Below are 15,199 nucleotides of genomic sequence, written 5' to 3' on the forward strand. Positions count from 1 at the left end.
TGGACAGCAGCAGCTCCCACTGCAGGAACGTGTCCAGTACTGACATGTCTGGCCTGGTAACTCTTCCTGGCTGCTGGGGGTGAGCTCTCAGCAACCCTTTGCTCTCCAAAGGCTTTGTGGATACAGTTAATGGCTTCAGAAACAAAATTCCAAGCAACTCCTGGGAAATGACACAGTGACTCTGTCCCAGCCCTCTCTACCTGTCCTATGGAACAGGTTTTGGAATCAGCCTCAGTCTTGCCCTTTCTCATCCACATTATTATTATAAACCTGTTCTATGCAGCATCACCCAGCAACTCACAGCTCACTGGGAACAAACAAACACCAGAGCCCTGCTGGCCCTGCCTGTTTCCCCTAAAGAACAGCTCTGGAAGAGAGGGACAAACTACTCCTGCAAACTGTGGGTTGTACCATCAGGTCCAGGGTGGAGGCTGAGCACAAAACCCAGCACTAGAAGGATCTCTCAGCCCTCAGAGGTCCCCCAGCAAATGACACACAGCAGTGAGGTTTATCTAGATACAGGTACTTTATTTACAAATATTTAGATTAATAGCATTGTTACATCAAATGAGGAGTACAGCAGTCCAACCAGATCCTTTCTGTGACAGAAACAATCAGACCTACTGAACTGACTCCGGGAGTACAGGTATTGCACCTCAACAAGCTGTAGTCATTACAACACTGACTTCACACCAGCAGCAGGTCGTGGTCCCTGGGCAAGCCCTGGTGCAGCCTCGGGGGAAGCAGGATGCAGGAGCTGGAGATCTGGGACATACCCATCTACTGAGGGACAGGAGGTAAAAAAGGACTAACCAGACAAAACAGAGGGACAGCGCACAAGTTACCCAAACCCACTGTCTGCACATTCCAGTTTTGGCTTTTATTTAACAAGGACTGTACAATACTCTGGTATCACTGGTTACTTACAAGTCTGAACATTGTGGAGTTTTAGTGTCTAGAGCGGGATTTTAAGGCTACTTTGTATTTGAAACGCTGCAGTGAGCCTGAGGTGGGACATTAAGCACTTACCCTTCCATTTTTAAACCATGTGATGTTTTCCAAGTGAAGCTGCACTTGGAGCCACAGTAAAACCCCCCCTTAGTGCAGCAATACCCCCCCGTGCAGGGTCACCACGTGACACCCCTCACACACAGGAAGGATGTACTCCAAGGCTGGATGCAAAACCCTTAAAAAAACCCCTCACACAGGACTGGTAAAAATACAACAGCAGTTAAAATCCCTGGAGAGCACATGTTGTTCCAAGTGTCCAGTTCAGCCTCTGCCCACTCCCAAAGGTACAGGTACAAAAGCAGGGGGTGTGCGAGAGCCCCGGCCACGGATGGAGCCCGAGAAGGGCAACGAGAAGCAGAGGGGAGAGAACCCCCAGTGCAGAGATGAGACAGATCCCACTAGTGTTAATGTCTGTGTCCCCAGCACCACATCCCTGGGGACACCGGGAATGCTGCCTGGGAGCTGCAGCCAGGGCCGGGCTGTGCTGCCAGGGCAGGTGGGCACAGAGAGCTCAGACTGTACAAACGGGGTTTCTTACACACTGTTCTAATGCCAGGCATCGGTTTCTTCAATAAAATCATATACACAGGATGTATTTAACTGTTAGCTCAGTTCCTTCAAATTTTATACATATTTACGTTCTGTTAACAAATGGAAAGGAGAGAAGTGGCAAAAAAAAGGACATAAAGCTATTGAGCACAAGAATGAACAGGTCACTTCCCGGCGCCACCCCGACCCCCAACACATCCCACAGGGAATTCTTCCAACAAAGCACATCGTTACAGAGCCCCTCGCTACCATCGGAAGTCATTTCACAGCAAAAACTCATCCTTTACTATGGACAGTTCCAACAGTTAGAGGTGGGGGAGAAAGGCCAAAGAACCATAAAATTAAACCATACAAGACAAAAGCCCTGCGAAAGTGTAAAATCAGGAGTCCAGCATCAGTGCTCAGTTTAAATTATGTATCGGTGACACTATCACAAGGACAATCAAGGAAAAAAAAAAACTTCTAGATTTACCATGCAGGAGAGGTTTTATTACTCTACTTGCCTTTGATAACCTGATTACATCTAAAGTTGTTTAGCAGTTTAGTACTGTGTTAAACTTGTCTCAGAGTTTTAATTAAACCCAGTAAGATGTACAGAAGACGGGGCAGCGGCCAAAAGCAGCGCTCCCGAGAGCAGAGGTGTGGGGTCAGAGGAGCCCTGGAGGGTCAGAGGAGCCCTGGAGGGTCACTAGCAGCCACAGCCTTCCCTCTGGGGCTGGGGTTCGCTCGTTAGCCGCCCGCCCTGCGGGGCCGATGGTTTGTGCTGTACGCCCGACTCGGCCGCGTTCAGGTCCAGGCTCCCGTCTTGGATGTTCTGGTAGATCTTCTTGGCAGCCTCCAGGAACGCGTCCTCCACGTTCTCCCCACTGCAAGAGAGCGGCAGAGTTATGGGGCTGCCCCTCAGCACGGCAGGGACACCGTGCTGGGATCCCACTGCTGCTCCCCCAGGCCCAGCTCCAACCCCATCCATGGGACAGCCCCGGCAGCAGGTCCCTCCTGGCCACTGCACCCAGCAGGGGCAGCAGGAACGAGAGAACGAACCACTGAGCAGCAAAAATAAACCAAGGCATCGAGCCACGGGCACAGGACAGCTCTGACAGAGGCCCAAAGACAAGGGTGCCACCCTGGAGCTGAAGTTCCCCTCTGCCAGGTGCCAGTGGGAGCCCCAGTTCCTGGTGTCCCTGAGACCTGCTCCCCCAGGGACACAGTCAGCCCCAGGCACAGCAACTGCTCAGGGACTGAAGGGACCAGAACAAACTCTACAGCCTGAAAAACCTGAGGGAAGGAATGTCTGGCTGGGAAACACTGACCCACGTGTACACATTCCACAGACAAGGCCTTATACCCCAGTTGGTCCATTTGGATTCAACCAGTGTCTTCCTGAAATGTAGCCAGAGCTCTAATTCCCCAGTTACCTTCAAGACAAAGCTGCTGAACACACCTCACCCTCCAAGGGAGCTCAGAAACGTTTGTCTGCTCTCTTATGCACTTGCACCCCCCTCCCATACCCAGCTCCATGGCTGTTCTTGGTCAGGACCAACATATTCCTCTTAAACAGATGGATCTGCACCATTACTGCAGGTAAAAGCCACTTACGTTTTTGCACTTGCTTCGAGGAACAATAAACCTGTTCAGAAACAGAGGTTTAACAGTCAATGCACAACACACCAAACAGCCCCAAGTCAGACACATTCAGACACACATGACCTTCAGTTACATGCAAGACACTATTTTAGTACTAAACATTATTGACACAAACTGATTTCTAGAACTAAGACAGTGAGCACCAGGCCAGACTGCCTCGGGCACAGGAGTTTGTACATACAATTCCATGACTTTGGAAGAGTAAGCCCGCAGCTATCAGTGCTCACTTTAACAGCACTATCTCGTAGGAAATGTACCAGCCCAAGAGAAAAAAACACACCATTTTCTTCAGCAAATTGTTTGGCTTCTTCATATGTAACATCCCTCTGTGCTTCCAGGTCTGCTTTGTTTCCTATGAGGATTATCACCTGGTTTGGGAGAGACAGAGTTAGTCTGGGAAAAAGCTCGTGAGCCTTTTCACTGCCCTCCTTGTTAGTGATAAGACTGAAAAACCAGAAGAAAATATGCAGAGCAGATTATCTGCAGAGGCCATGCTCCTCCAGGAGAGCTCTGCTCTAGCATTCCCCACTCTGGGAAGGCAGGAACAGCATCTCCAGCCTTCCAAAGCTTTAGGCTGTTCTCAGGAGACCAGGTCCTAAAAAGCAGTGGTGCTACTCTTTGTTCATGAGCTGGACCCTGAGCCACTTCTTGTGTTTGTTTAATCATCTGCTAATCCAGACAGAATCTTTAGAGGTTTCTTTTGTCACAGCAGAGTCTTCTCATCAGTTTGGCGCTAAAGTATTTTAGAGGTATTCAGGGAAAGGCTGAAGGACAAGAGTTGTGTGGTATGGTCAGAGAGACACAGAAGAAGAACCTTCAACCTTCCTCCCCATCCCTGTGGAAGCCCTGGTCAGCTTTTGCTGAAGATCCAATTCACATTCCAACCTCAGACAAGAGAGCATTCACCTCGTTACTACCACAGAGCAAGAAGAGGAACAGAAGTTAGAGCTGGTCCAACTTCACCACAGTTTATCTCCAACTGCTTCAAGCAGCCCCTGAAAGGTGAGTGGCACAGCAAGACTTTTAGAAGGAGCCCCTTTTGCTGCAGCTGCAGTCAGGGAAGCAAGGGAAGCACTGCAAGTGGGGACACGAGGAGTGGAGAGAACACAGGCAGCTCCTGCAGAGCCACTGCAGGTGCTTGGGGCTGAGCCTCCCCCCTCTGGCTCAGGGAGCAGCAAATGCTGCTTTCCAGCTAAATAAAGTCCAACTTACAGTATTTGGATTGGTGAGGTTCCTTGCATCTGTCAGCCAGCTGCTTAAGTGATTATATGTACTTCTTCTGCAAAGAACCAAGCGAGTACAGTTTTAGCCTGGGTATTTTATAAAATATTCAAGTGCCTATAGCACAGTCAGCATCCACCAAGCAAACATCCACCATCCCTGCTCTTCTCCCCACCTCCAGACACACAAAGCAGCAGTTTGGGCTCAGACCACAATTTCAAGTCAACTTTAACCCCCTGGAACAGCTCTTACAAAACGTGTGGAAAGCCCATTTCTGCACACAGACAACCTTGGTGTTGTTCTGCACAGAACACATTAAAGGCTTTCCTGTCAATCATTCTCACAGAACACTGAGCAGCAGAAGAGCACTTTGGTAACAAACTGCAGATGATGTTTTACTCAAGACTTACACAAACAGGAAATGCACCTCCACGTGCAGGAAGAAACAAGAGGTGCTTGACAAGTATGGAGAACAGCCCCAGAGGGAGAGGTGTGAAACAGAGGTACTTCACGGTGCATCTGCTGAATTACTGCTTCAGCAGCACCTTCAGCTCTCCCCTCTCCTGGGCAGTGCCAGCCTGGGAAGGCCCAGGGCAGCAGGGCTGTGCTCTCTCCACACACCATCCCAGCACTGCGGCAGTGCCCGGGGCTGTGCCCACGCTGGGAACACTCTGCCAGGTGAGAGCAGTGCCCAGGGCCTCCCAGGAGACACAAATCCACGTGCTGAGGAGCAGCTTCTAAGGACAAAGCCAGTTCTTTAAAAAAGCTTCAAGCCAGGCAGCCACGGCCTGCAATGGCGAGATCCTCAGGGCTGTCAGCAGCGACATTTCCCAAGGAAAGCAGCCACACAATTCCTTAGGTATTTATACAAAGTGTGGGACTGTCACACAACAGGACACTGATTGTCCAGACACAAGCCAAGGGCACAGACAAGACAGGACACACGAGGCTGTGACGAGCACACCCAGAGCTCCTGCCCTTACCTGGTGATGTCGTAGACCATGAGAGCTCCTGCTGCTCCTCTGTAGTAGCTTCGTGTGACAGCCCTGAATCTCTCTTGTCCTGCTGTATCCCAAATCTGTAGTTTAATTTTTTGGCCACTAACTTCAATTATTCTTGTGCCAAATTCAACACCAATTGTGTGGGGACAGTCTGCCATAACTGCCATGAGAAATAAGAGCAAAGATCAGATCTCTCCAGGACAAGGTTTCCTTGCTGCAAAGATGTGACTACCACCAGTCTGCAGTTATCTTTACTAGATTTGCAGTCTCTAAGAAAGCATTTTACAGTTCCCAAACCGTATCACTTAAACAGAAATAAAATGCTGTATTTCCTGAGCTGCAGTTAGTTTTAAAAACAGTTATAAAATTCCTTGCCTTCTCTGCTGCTGTTTGGCCATACATATCAGAAGGTATCAAGTCAGCTGATTGCCAGTCTATCCTTGCAGAAACTATTTCAATGCAGTGGGAAAAGATAACTTTTAGGGAATTACCAAGAAAGATACAGTTCAAAAGTCTGTAACATCTTCAAAAACAAGTATCTGGGTTGTTTCAGACAGGGCAACCACACGACTGTGCACAGGAAATGCCACTTTCATAAGGAGCTCTATACACAACAAATCAAACCCCAGAAGGCATCTTTCTACTTCTGATAAACTCAGGTTAATAAGCTCATCTTTAGGAAAGATTAAGAAAATACAGGAAGGGTGAGGAGCTCCCCAAGCTCCCTGCAGTTAGTGACAGTCACAGCAGAGGGGTTTGGTGCTGACAGACCAAGAACAAGACACATCCTCACTGAGAATCTGATCACAGGTAAAGCAGCATTGAAATAATTGGTTGATACTGCATTTTAATCAAAAATAACAGTCAGAAAATCCTATTTCTACTAAAAAACAAGTATTTTAAACTGCAGCTCCTACCCACTTGCTACCACACCTTGAGTAGCACATGGTGAGCTCAGACTGACTTTGTGCTGATAAATACCTGCAGAATTACTCAGGGAGTGAGGTAACAACTGCTGCAAACCAAAAGGCAACACACTTTAGGAGCTAATTCTTAATTAAGGATGATACCACATATAAAAGAATGTTTGAGACAGACTGCAGTAAGCCTGAAACACCATCACCCAGGGCAGGCCAAGTGTCCTGACTCACAGAGCTGCAGGCAATGGTAGTGCTGCTCAAGGCTGCAAACAAGAAAAATTAATCCTTTTTTCTTTTTGAACTCCTGAACAGCCCTAAAAACTCCAGGTGCTTGTGAGCAACCTACACCAATACCGAAACCATAACATTTCAGACAAGAGATTTCACTTTGTTCCGTGTCAAAATTCACCAGAAAAGCTGTAAAAACAGATCTTGTTCTTCCCACTCCTCACAGGCAGGACTTTTACCATTGCTACATCAACATTTTGTCTCTACATCTGCAGAAGTCAAAGCAAAAAACCTGACCCAGTACAGTCCAGACAGATTCACACCCCAAATGGAGCTCATGCACAATGGAAGCAAACAGGCAGGAAAGAGGGGTGGAGATACAGGAAAAATGCTGGGAACTGAAATACTCACACTTCTTTTCTGTGAATTGATGAAGCAAACAGGACTTTCCTACACCCATGTCCCCTGTTACAGAAAGAAGAGTTAAATCATTGTTGGAACAAGCACGTTTTCTTCATCCCACACAACAAATGGTGCAGACAAGCAGCCACTCCTTTCCCAGGAGCTACAGCCCTTAAATTTGTCACTTCTGCCCCAGAGCCTTGGGTACAGGTACAGGGCTGCAAGCAACTCCAAAAATAACTGAATTTGTATTCCTGACTTTACAACTGTATTTCACAAGGTTATAAAAATACTGACAAGAAATCACTTCCACTGATCCACTTGCACAATGCCAAGAGTGAGGCACAGCAAGATGTTTTAACAAGTAATTTTTCCAGAGGCTGAGGCTTCACAGCAGCCTCACAAACCTGTACAGTAACACTGCAGATCACTTACACCTACACAAGGCCATTAGCAATTAAACAATTAACAGCCAGACCAGTTCTTCCAGGATAGTAATGAATGTAATCAAGTCCCTGACTCCAAACAGCCAAGGAAGCTGCAGCTAAAGCAACATTTGAACACAAAAATTGTGTTCTCTGCATGAGGTTTATAAGCCTCATGCAATGGTTTCCAATCAGCATTTGTGCCTTCAACAGAAATTCTGAAACCTTTGAGATTAATGATGCAAAGTGCTCGAGCAAACCCGAACCAACACAACATCCCAGTTGTGCTGACTCCCAGTCACTTCTTCCCCATTTTCCCATCCAAACCAGTTTTTAAGAGGAACTGGTTCCCTCAGCAACTGAGGGAACTGAGCACAGGCACTGGGCCTTGCCTCCCCCCCAGCAGTTCTGGGGCACACAGAGGAATTTTTGCCTTTATGTTGTCACTGCTGCTGAAGCTTCAGAGCAAGTGTGGTGACCTGGGGGGACTGAGGTGGGACAGGCACCCCCTGAAAGCAGCAGTGGCACAGCCCCAGGTTCCTCACCCACCCACACCCCCACACAACCAGGGCTGTGCCCAGAGGTACTCACCAATAATGATGTACTTAAAGATGTAGGAATAGTTGTAAGGTGCAGTTGCCATTGTGGCACTAAAACAGAAAAACAGAACACGTCAGAACTGGGACTTGGTCACCAAACTCAACCCCATTCATCCAGTTTAGTTCATATCAGCAACTCCCCCCAGCTACCCTTTCATTCCCAGTTCAAATTTGTGCAGCTCCCCAGAGTCACTGACTTAGTGCCACAGACACCCAGCAAAGCTCCCACATCTTTTGCTCTGAACTCTAAGCAGAAAAATGCTCTGATACTTATTCAATTTTATCCAGAAAGGCTTAAAGCTGTTGGAAAGCTCAGTCCCTCCTTGCTCTCACAGCCCTTGGCAGAGCAGCACTCACCCCCCAAACAGCTGATGTATGAACTCAAAATAAAATCTGACTCCAACACGAAAATCTGAAGAGGTTTTACAAAACCAGCAAGTTGGAACTATTACATCACACTTAGGAGACTTGCAACAGCAACAAAGGAAACAGTGCAGCTTGCAGCAAACAGCTGAGGATTACTGAGAAGGCTGGAGTAGCCCTGGGTTGCTCTTGGCCACGCTGGAAAGCGGTGCAGCCACAAATCAGATGGGCAGGAAGTTGGTCTCCAGGGCTGTGGCTTTGTCAGCAGGGCTGTGCTACAGCAGCAGTTGCTCTTTTTTAAAGGCAGCAAGATTAGGTTGGGGTAAGTCATTCTAATATTCCACAGTTTTCCTATGCTTTCCTGAATGTAGAGGGAATTAGAACTTCAGCTGTGTAAATCTGCAAGGAGTAAAGGCTGACTTACCAACTACTACATCAGTCACCAAGATTGTACATCTATACAGGCAGGTAACATAAGGGATGAGAAATGCCTGCTTTTGCCACAGGCTTAAAGTTAAACTACACTGTGACCAGCTAAGCAAGTGGAAGGTTTCTGCCAGGAATTCCCCATTTCCCTCCCTGCTCCTGCAGGCAGGCAGCCAGCCATCAGGAACACAGGGCTCTCTTTGCAGGAACACTGAGCCTAGAGAGATTTTCATTCAGTCATGTGTCATTCACATGGCAAACGAAACCAGGACTGGAAGGAAATAAAAACATGGGAAAGCTGACGGGCCTGGGACCCTCTGAAAAGCAAAGTACTGTTTCTTGAACCACAATTAATCCCTCCCAGTGAACTGCAGTCATAGGGAAGGGGAACATTCCCAGCACACACCAACAGCCTCCACAGTGCAGAGATTGAAGGCAAACATGCTTATCTCCACAACTCCAGCAGCAGTTAAGAAGGGTTTACTGAGTGCCAGGCTCTGCTCTGCACCTCCTTTCCTCCTGCCTGGCTCAGGACATGGGAACACTCAAGGCCTTCCATCCCAGCAGTGTGCAAAGCACCCACATAAATCCTACACACGCTGTTCTAGCAAACCAAGTGTGTTCCAAGATAGTAAACTAAAGACAGTTTTGGACAGTAATTCACCAAGCAGGCCAGCAGCTTCACTGCCTCATTTCCTGCAAGACTCCAAAGTTACATTTTCTTCCAATACATGCACTGACTATTTTCAATACCAGCAAACAAAGACAAGTAACAGCCCCATATGGAATTCCAAATTAACTTGTCACTGTGGAAACATCCAGTGCTTCAAGTTTCCTGAACGTCCTCACATATGATGGTTTCTTCTCTTCTCCAGCACATCCCAGTGCAGGAACATTCCAACTGGGCATCTTCTGACCCAGTGCATGTGTTCTGACAGGACACTTCACCTGCACCTGAGATCAGATTCCCAGGACAGGAGTGTCTCGGGACTTATACTGGTAAAACACCCAACCAAACCAAGCAGCACCAAGACAGGGAACCAACCCCTGTAAAATCTGTCCTGGAGAAGCCTGGGTGGCCTCTCTTCCTTCACAACACCAGGAATGCCAAGGGGATGCATCCTGCTATCCCAGCCTCTAAGCAGCACCACTGGAAGGTGAGCAGGACTCTCCTTTAAAGGATGGACAAGCTGGGAACTCTGTGCAGGCTGGATCACACACTGAACTGAAGTGAGCCTTTATCTCTGTTTATTTACCAGACTGGGTTTGCTTGCTCAGATATGTCCACCTTCATTATATCCTTTAAGTAAACAAGTCTAACTGTGCTATTTCAATACAAAAGAAACTGCCACAGCTTTCCAACATGTGCATCAAAACCACTTCAAAGGGACAGAAAACCAAATTCTGTGCTTGGCAACAAGTTCTGTTAAGAAATGGGTGGGAAAGGAGGACTGAATTCAAGCCACATCTCATTGCTAGAACTCCACCCTCATGGTTACAGTGACATCAGGCTCTACCAGAGGTGGAGGTACCACACACCCTTTGTACCCAGCACACAGCCCCATGGCTTCAAAAAACATTATGAACAGCAATATCATAAAGGAATTCCCTCATAGGAGGAATCTGGACCTTCTCTCAAGACCCAGAGTTGCTGCAGAAGTTCACTGTGTTTGGGACACATCTGTACTGAAAGCTGCAGAAATAGGGATACTAAGGTTAATCAGAATTTCTGGAGTTAAACTGAAAAATAAAGCAACACTTGGGTATTGGGATTACATTTATTCCAAGGGTCACATTACAAAAAAAGATTCTGAAATACTCCAAATCATTACTAAAGGTCAGGAATCTTTTCTGGGGAACAGATGACTTCTTTTAGAAAAAGTGAAATAAAACCCAAAGCAATACTAAAACAGCCAAATAACAAACTTCTAAACACTCAAATTCCAGTAAGGATTAGCAGGAATTCCAACTGTACTCAGACCTTGGAATAAAAGTGATATTCCAGAAGGACTCTGTGCTGAAGGGGAAAAATAAATGCAACAAACTGAACAGAGAAGCTCTGGGGAGAATTGAGCCTTGGAGAACTGACACCTCAGCATTTACTGCAGCTGGAAGGAGGAAGTCCAGACAAGGACAGGGCACACCAGGAGTCAGTAAACACTGAAATATCAGCTACATGGCAGCAAGGGGCCCATAGCTGTTAAAATCAGCACCCATCTGTAGAAACTGGAGCTCCACCTCCAATTCCCAGCCCTCTCCCTGTTCCAGACACGTGAATCTTAATAATCCCAATATGAGGGGTTGGGGCTTTCCTCTGGGAGGGCAAGAACTGCCCATAAATATCCACAGCTCAGCCCCAGCACTGCTGACATCAAAGTTACCCAGCCATGAATTTACTGTTACCAGAAAGCAGAAGTTCAGTCTGGGAGCTTGGCCTACCTGCCATCCCTGTTCCAGGAAAGGCTGCCAGCTCAGGACAAGCTCTGGCTCCCCTCTCAGAGGCAGCACTTCCCAGGAGTTCAGAGCATTAGTCCAGGATGGCCACCAGCCAGAGGCTCATGGCTCACTGTGCACAGATTTCTGTCAATTCAAAGCCTGCACAATTAATTTCCATATTCCAGTTAAGCCTGGGAATCTCACAGTGAGCAGTGGCACCATCATCCATTTCCAGACATCAACTTCTCCCTTAGAGGCATTTTTTAATAGAAACTTAAAGATGACCTTAATGAGATGCCAGTACATCTCCATTTCCTCCTCTAATCAACAAGCACTCCACAGGTATTTAGAGATCTCACTGCAGCCTTATTCCAAGTATCTGATCCCCCCAGATAAGGCAGTTCCAGGCACACTGCCCTGATTCTGTATCACAACACCACAACTGTAAATATCAGAGTCACACCAGCCTTTGTGGGACCTAGGCTGTTCCTTCCAGCTCAGCTCCAGGACATCCAGTTTGAACTCCAGCCTGGATACCATTTGCATAGAGAAATGTCATATTTTTCTGCTCAGCAAGCAGCAGGTGTGTTATGAGAAGAGAGTAGAACCTGCAATGCACAGGTTTTATCATACACTGCATGTGGGTAATGCCATCAGCTGATGGATGGTCAATCCACAGGGATCACACCTGTGGAAACGACATCCCCTTCAAACTCTGGACTGTCCTTTGTTACAGGTTTCCCACAAAACCACACCAGTGCAGCCAGGGAACCACTGGGTAGTTACTCTGAAGCCAGAGGGATTTTGTATTCCATCAGCCACCCAGGTGTTCTTCCCATCATTCTTCAAGGATGTGCAAGGAAAGGATCTCCCAGTTGAAGCTGCAGATCTCCTTGGATGTTACTTAGCGGAGAACACTGAGATGGAGGGGTTGTGGAGAGGTAGAATTATATCAATTCCAAACTGCACTTTTCCCCTGAGGAAGACTTTTGCCAAGCACACAAAACGTGGTCCAAGTGGTACCTTCCTTCAGGAATAGTCTGTCACTGCCTCAGTTGTGGCCTTCTGCAAAATCCCAGCAGGCTGGGAGGTGATAACAGTTCTGTTATCAATTCATTCCCCCAGGCAATTCATTCCCCCAGGTCTCTTGTCCACAGCAAGCCAGGAGGTCTGTTCCAATGAAATTCCACTGTGGTTCTCTGACTTCCACACCCCAAGGACACTCGGGGCTCCTGACCCACACCAACATCTCGGCCCTCTCGAAGGTGATGCCCCACAGCTGCCCTGCTCTGCTGCTTTACTTCTGCAGGCCTGGCTTTACAAAGCCCTGCTGAGCCTGATCCCTGAGGACTCTGAGCCTGCTGCAGCCTCCACACGTGTCTGACAACATCACTTGTTGCTGGCCAGCTCCTTCCTCACCCCTCAGCTCTTCCAGAGTCATCCTCTCCAGCTTTCCACTCTTGGATTTCATCAAGGCATCCCATGAGCACAAACCAGTGAATCTGGCTGAGCTGATCTGTGAGCAGAGAGCAGCCCAGCAGGTCTCTGTGATCTGCTGTCCAAGATCCCTCTGCATTTCCTTATTATCCCCATGTTCAGTTCCTCTTTCTCTGGATGCTCCCGTGCCCTGCCTGCTCTGGGGCTCAGCCTCCCCAGCTCCAGCCCTGCAGGGCCCTTTCCAAGCTATTCTTGGAAAAATGTATTTAATATATTCATGTAAAACACCTTAACCCAGCCTGGGGCCCAGGAAGGATTTCTAAGGCTTCACAGGCCTTCACTTCTCCTTCTACACGAGAATTTTGGCTTTACTTTAAGCCATACATCACACTGCCTTCACTCTCTGATCTCCCCACCAGCTCTCCAGTGCTTCCCACACTGTGCTGCTTTATCCTTCTCATGGTTTCACATCCTGCTCCACCAAGTTACTCCATTTTGCTTCCTAAACTTCCTGCTTTTCTGTGTGCACACCTCATTTCTCCCTGACCACACCCAGATCATGGCACACCTGCCCTCACCAGCACTTTCTCCCATGTCCATCCTCTCAGCCATCCCTTATCCACTGGGATATCCCCACTGATCTCATTTTCCTCTTCCTACACAACAGTCAGTTCACAGCAGGAGAACCAAGGTCCAGAGGTATCAGGGAAGTTTGGGACAGTTTATACAGACACCAGCAGAGTTTTGTTGACATCCCAACAACCCTCTGGAGTCATCACCTTGGAAAACACAAGTCACAGACATTTCAGAATAAAATGAACCAAGATCTACCTCGTGCTTCAAGAAGACACAGCAAAATGAGAACCAACCACAAGCAGGTTCCATTAGATGCACAAGAGTGAGCAAGCCATTTTAAAATATTATTTACATTTTAAATCCCAGTACCTCCAGTAGAACAGGTTTGTTTCCAAACTGCTGTCCTTCACAATAACTCCTCTTTTTTTTTTTTTGTTATTCGTAAAATGGAAAAGGAAAATAGGAACTTCTTCCTTCCACTCAGATTTACGATTTTGCAAATCCTGAGAGCCCCTGAATCCAAACCACGACAGGAATCAATCCCAAGGCCAAAGCATTCCACAGGATAACATCTGGCTATTGAAAAAGTTGTGGTGATTTGGGGTTTGAAGTGGTTTAGGACACAGCGAACCTGAGTGAGTCTTGTTCACAAAGGGGTTCTGTAAACTTTGAATATGTCAAACACAGAGCCTGTTTCAGAGCCATAGAAAGCAAAGGCCACACCAAACAACCTCCAGAGCCAGACCCCAGTGCAGACACCTCCCTTTGCCTGGCCTTAGTGCAAGGACAATTCAGTAAAACTTCAATTCAAGACAAAGCTCCCCACAGTTACAGAAACTCCATGTGGGAACACACAACCAGGTGAAAGAGCAGATTTTCCCTCTTCTATTTAGCCCCAACAAGCTTTGACAAAAGAAAACAGAGTACGAATCTAGTGCACTTTCATTGCTTTCTCGAATGGGAAGTGGCTTTTCCCTCAGCCCTCAAAGTCATTTTTTTGTCAAAGTTCATGACAGCGCAGGTCAACACAACAATCAAAAGTCCAGATAACGCTGCACGTCGACCACACAGAGTATAATATACACCTACACACCCTGCAGGCGACTGCAACAGCTAATAAGGGACGCGTATATATAAATACACACAAATATATGGCGTGTGCAGGCGGATTTGGGGGTGGCGTTACCGGGGGGGCGGCGGTGCCACACGGACGGAGCGGCCTAGTCCTGCCCGGTCGCCCCTTCCCCTCCTGAGGCCCCGGGGCCGCTCGGCTCCTTGCAGGCCCACCGTTCCTCGACTCAGGGCGGCCCCGGGAAGTTTTCACCTCCCTGCGGGACCCGCCCGGCCCAACGGAACCCAGCGGAGCCCATCGCGGGGCCTGGCGCCTCAGGCCCGGCTGGGCGGCCGCCCGCCCCTCCCCGGGCGCGCCGTACCTGTGCTCGGGGCTCGGGGAGCTGTGCAGCGCGGTGCCCGTTCCCCGCGGCGGGGCGGTGTGTGTGTCTCCGTGTGTACGTGTGTGTGTGTGTGTCTCCGGTCGGGGGCCTCGCTCCGCGCTGGCTCCGCTTCCCCTCAGACGCGGCTCCGCTGCGCCCCCATCACCCCCGCAGCCAAGATGGCGGCGCCGCTCGCACGGGGTTTCCCCTCCCACCCTCGACGGGCACAAAGAGTGGGCGCGAGGGCGCCGCGCCGCGGCCAATCAGAGCGGCCGTTGCCCTTCGAGGGGCGGGGCCGGAGGCGGGGCCGAGTGGGGCGTGAGGGGCGGGGCCACGCCTGAGGCGCGCGCGCCTCACGCATGGCCCCGCCCCTCACGCCCCACTCGGCCCCGCCTCCGGCCCCGCCCCTCGAAGGGCAACGGCCGCTCTGATTGGCAGCGGCGCGGCGCCCTCGCGCCCACTCTTTGTGCCCGTCGAGGGTGGGAGGGGAAACCCCGTGCGAGCGGCGCCGCCATCTTGGCTGCGGGG

General features: G+C 49.0%; 1 protein-coding gene across 1 annotated transcript; it reads right to left on the minus strand.

Annotated features, from left to right (window-relative positions):
• Positions 1–507: 507 nt before the first annotated feature.
• On the minus strand, positions 508–14,888 carry RAB14 (RAB14, member RAS oncogene family). Its single transcript, XM_017810103.1, has 8 exons — positions 14,672–14,888; positions 7,993–8,051; positions 6,986–7,039; positions 5,409–5,586; positions 4,417–4,483; positions 3,485–3,572; positions 3,157–3,187; positions 508–2,426 (listed from the first exon to the last, which is right to left on the minus strand). The coding sequence occupies exons 2-8, from the start codon at positions 8,042–8,044 to the stop codon at positions 2,249–2,251; spliced, it is 648 nt and encodes a 215-aa protein (XP_017665592.1). The 5' UTR covers positions 8,045–8,051; positions 14,672–14,888; the 3' UTR covers positions 508–2,248.
• Between the last annotated feature and the right edge of the window lie 311 nt (positions 14,889–15,199).

The sequence above is a fragment of the Lepidothrix coronata genome, unplaced genomic scaffold, assembly GCF_001604755.1.
Source record: "Lepidothrix coronata isolate B3197 unplaced genomic scaffold, Lepidothrix_coronata-1.0 Scaffold28, whole genome shotgun sequence".
Taxonomy (NCBI): Eukaryota; Metazoa; Chordata; class Aves; order Passeriformes; family Pipridae; genus Lepidothrix; species Lepidothrix coronata.

Coding starts and splice junctions, on each gene's coding strand:
- RAB14 (XM_017810103.1), bottom strand. CDS start 8,044: ATGGCAACTGCACCTTACAACTATTCCTACATCTTTAAGTACATCATT. Junction 4,484..5,408: donor ATGGTCTACGACATCACCAG/GTAAGGGCAGGA, acceptor GGTTCTTTGCAG/AAGAAGTACATATAATCACT. Junction 3,188..3,484: donor ACAATTTGCTGAAGAAAATG/GTGTGTTTTTTT, acceptor GTTTCTGAACAG/GTTTATTGTTCCTCGAAGCA.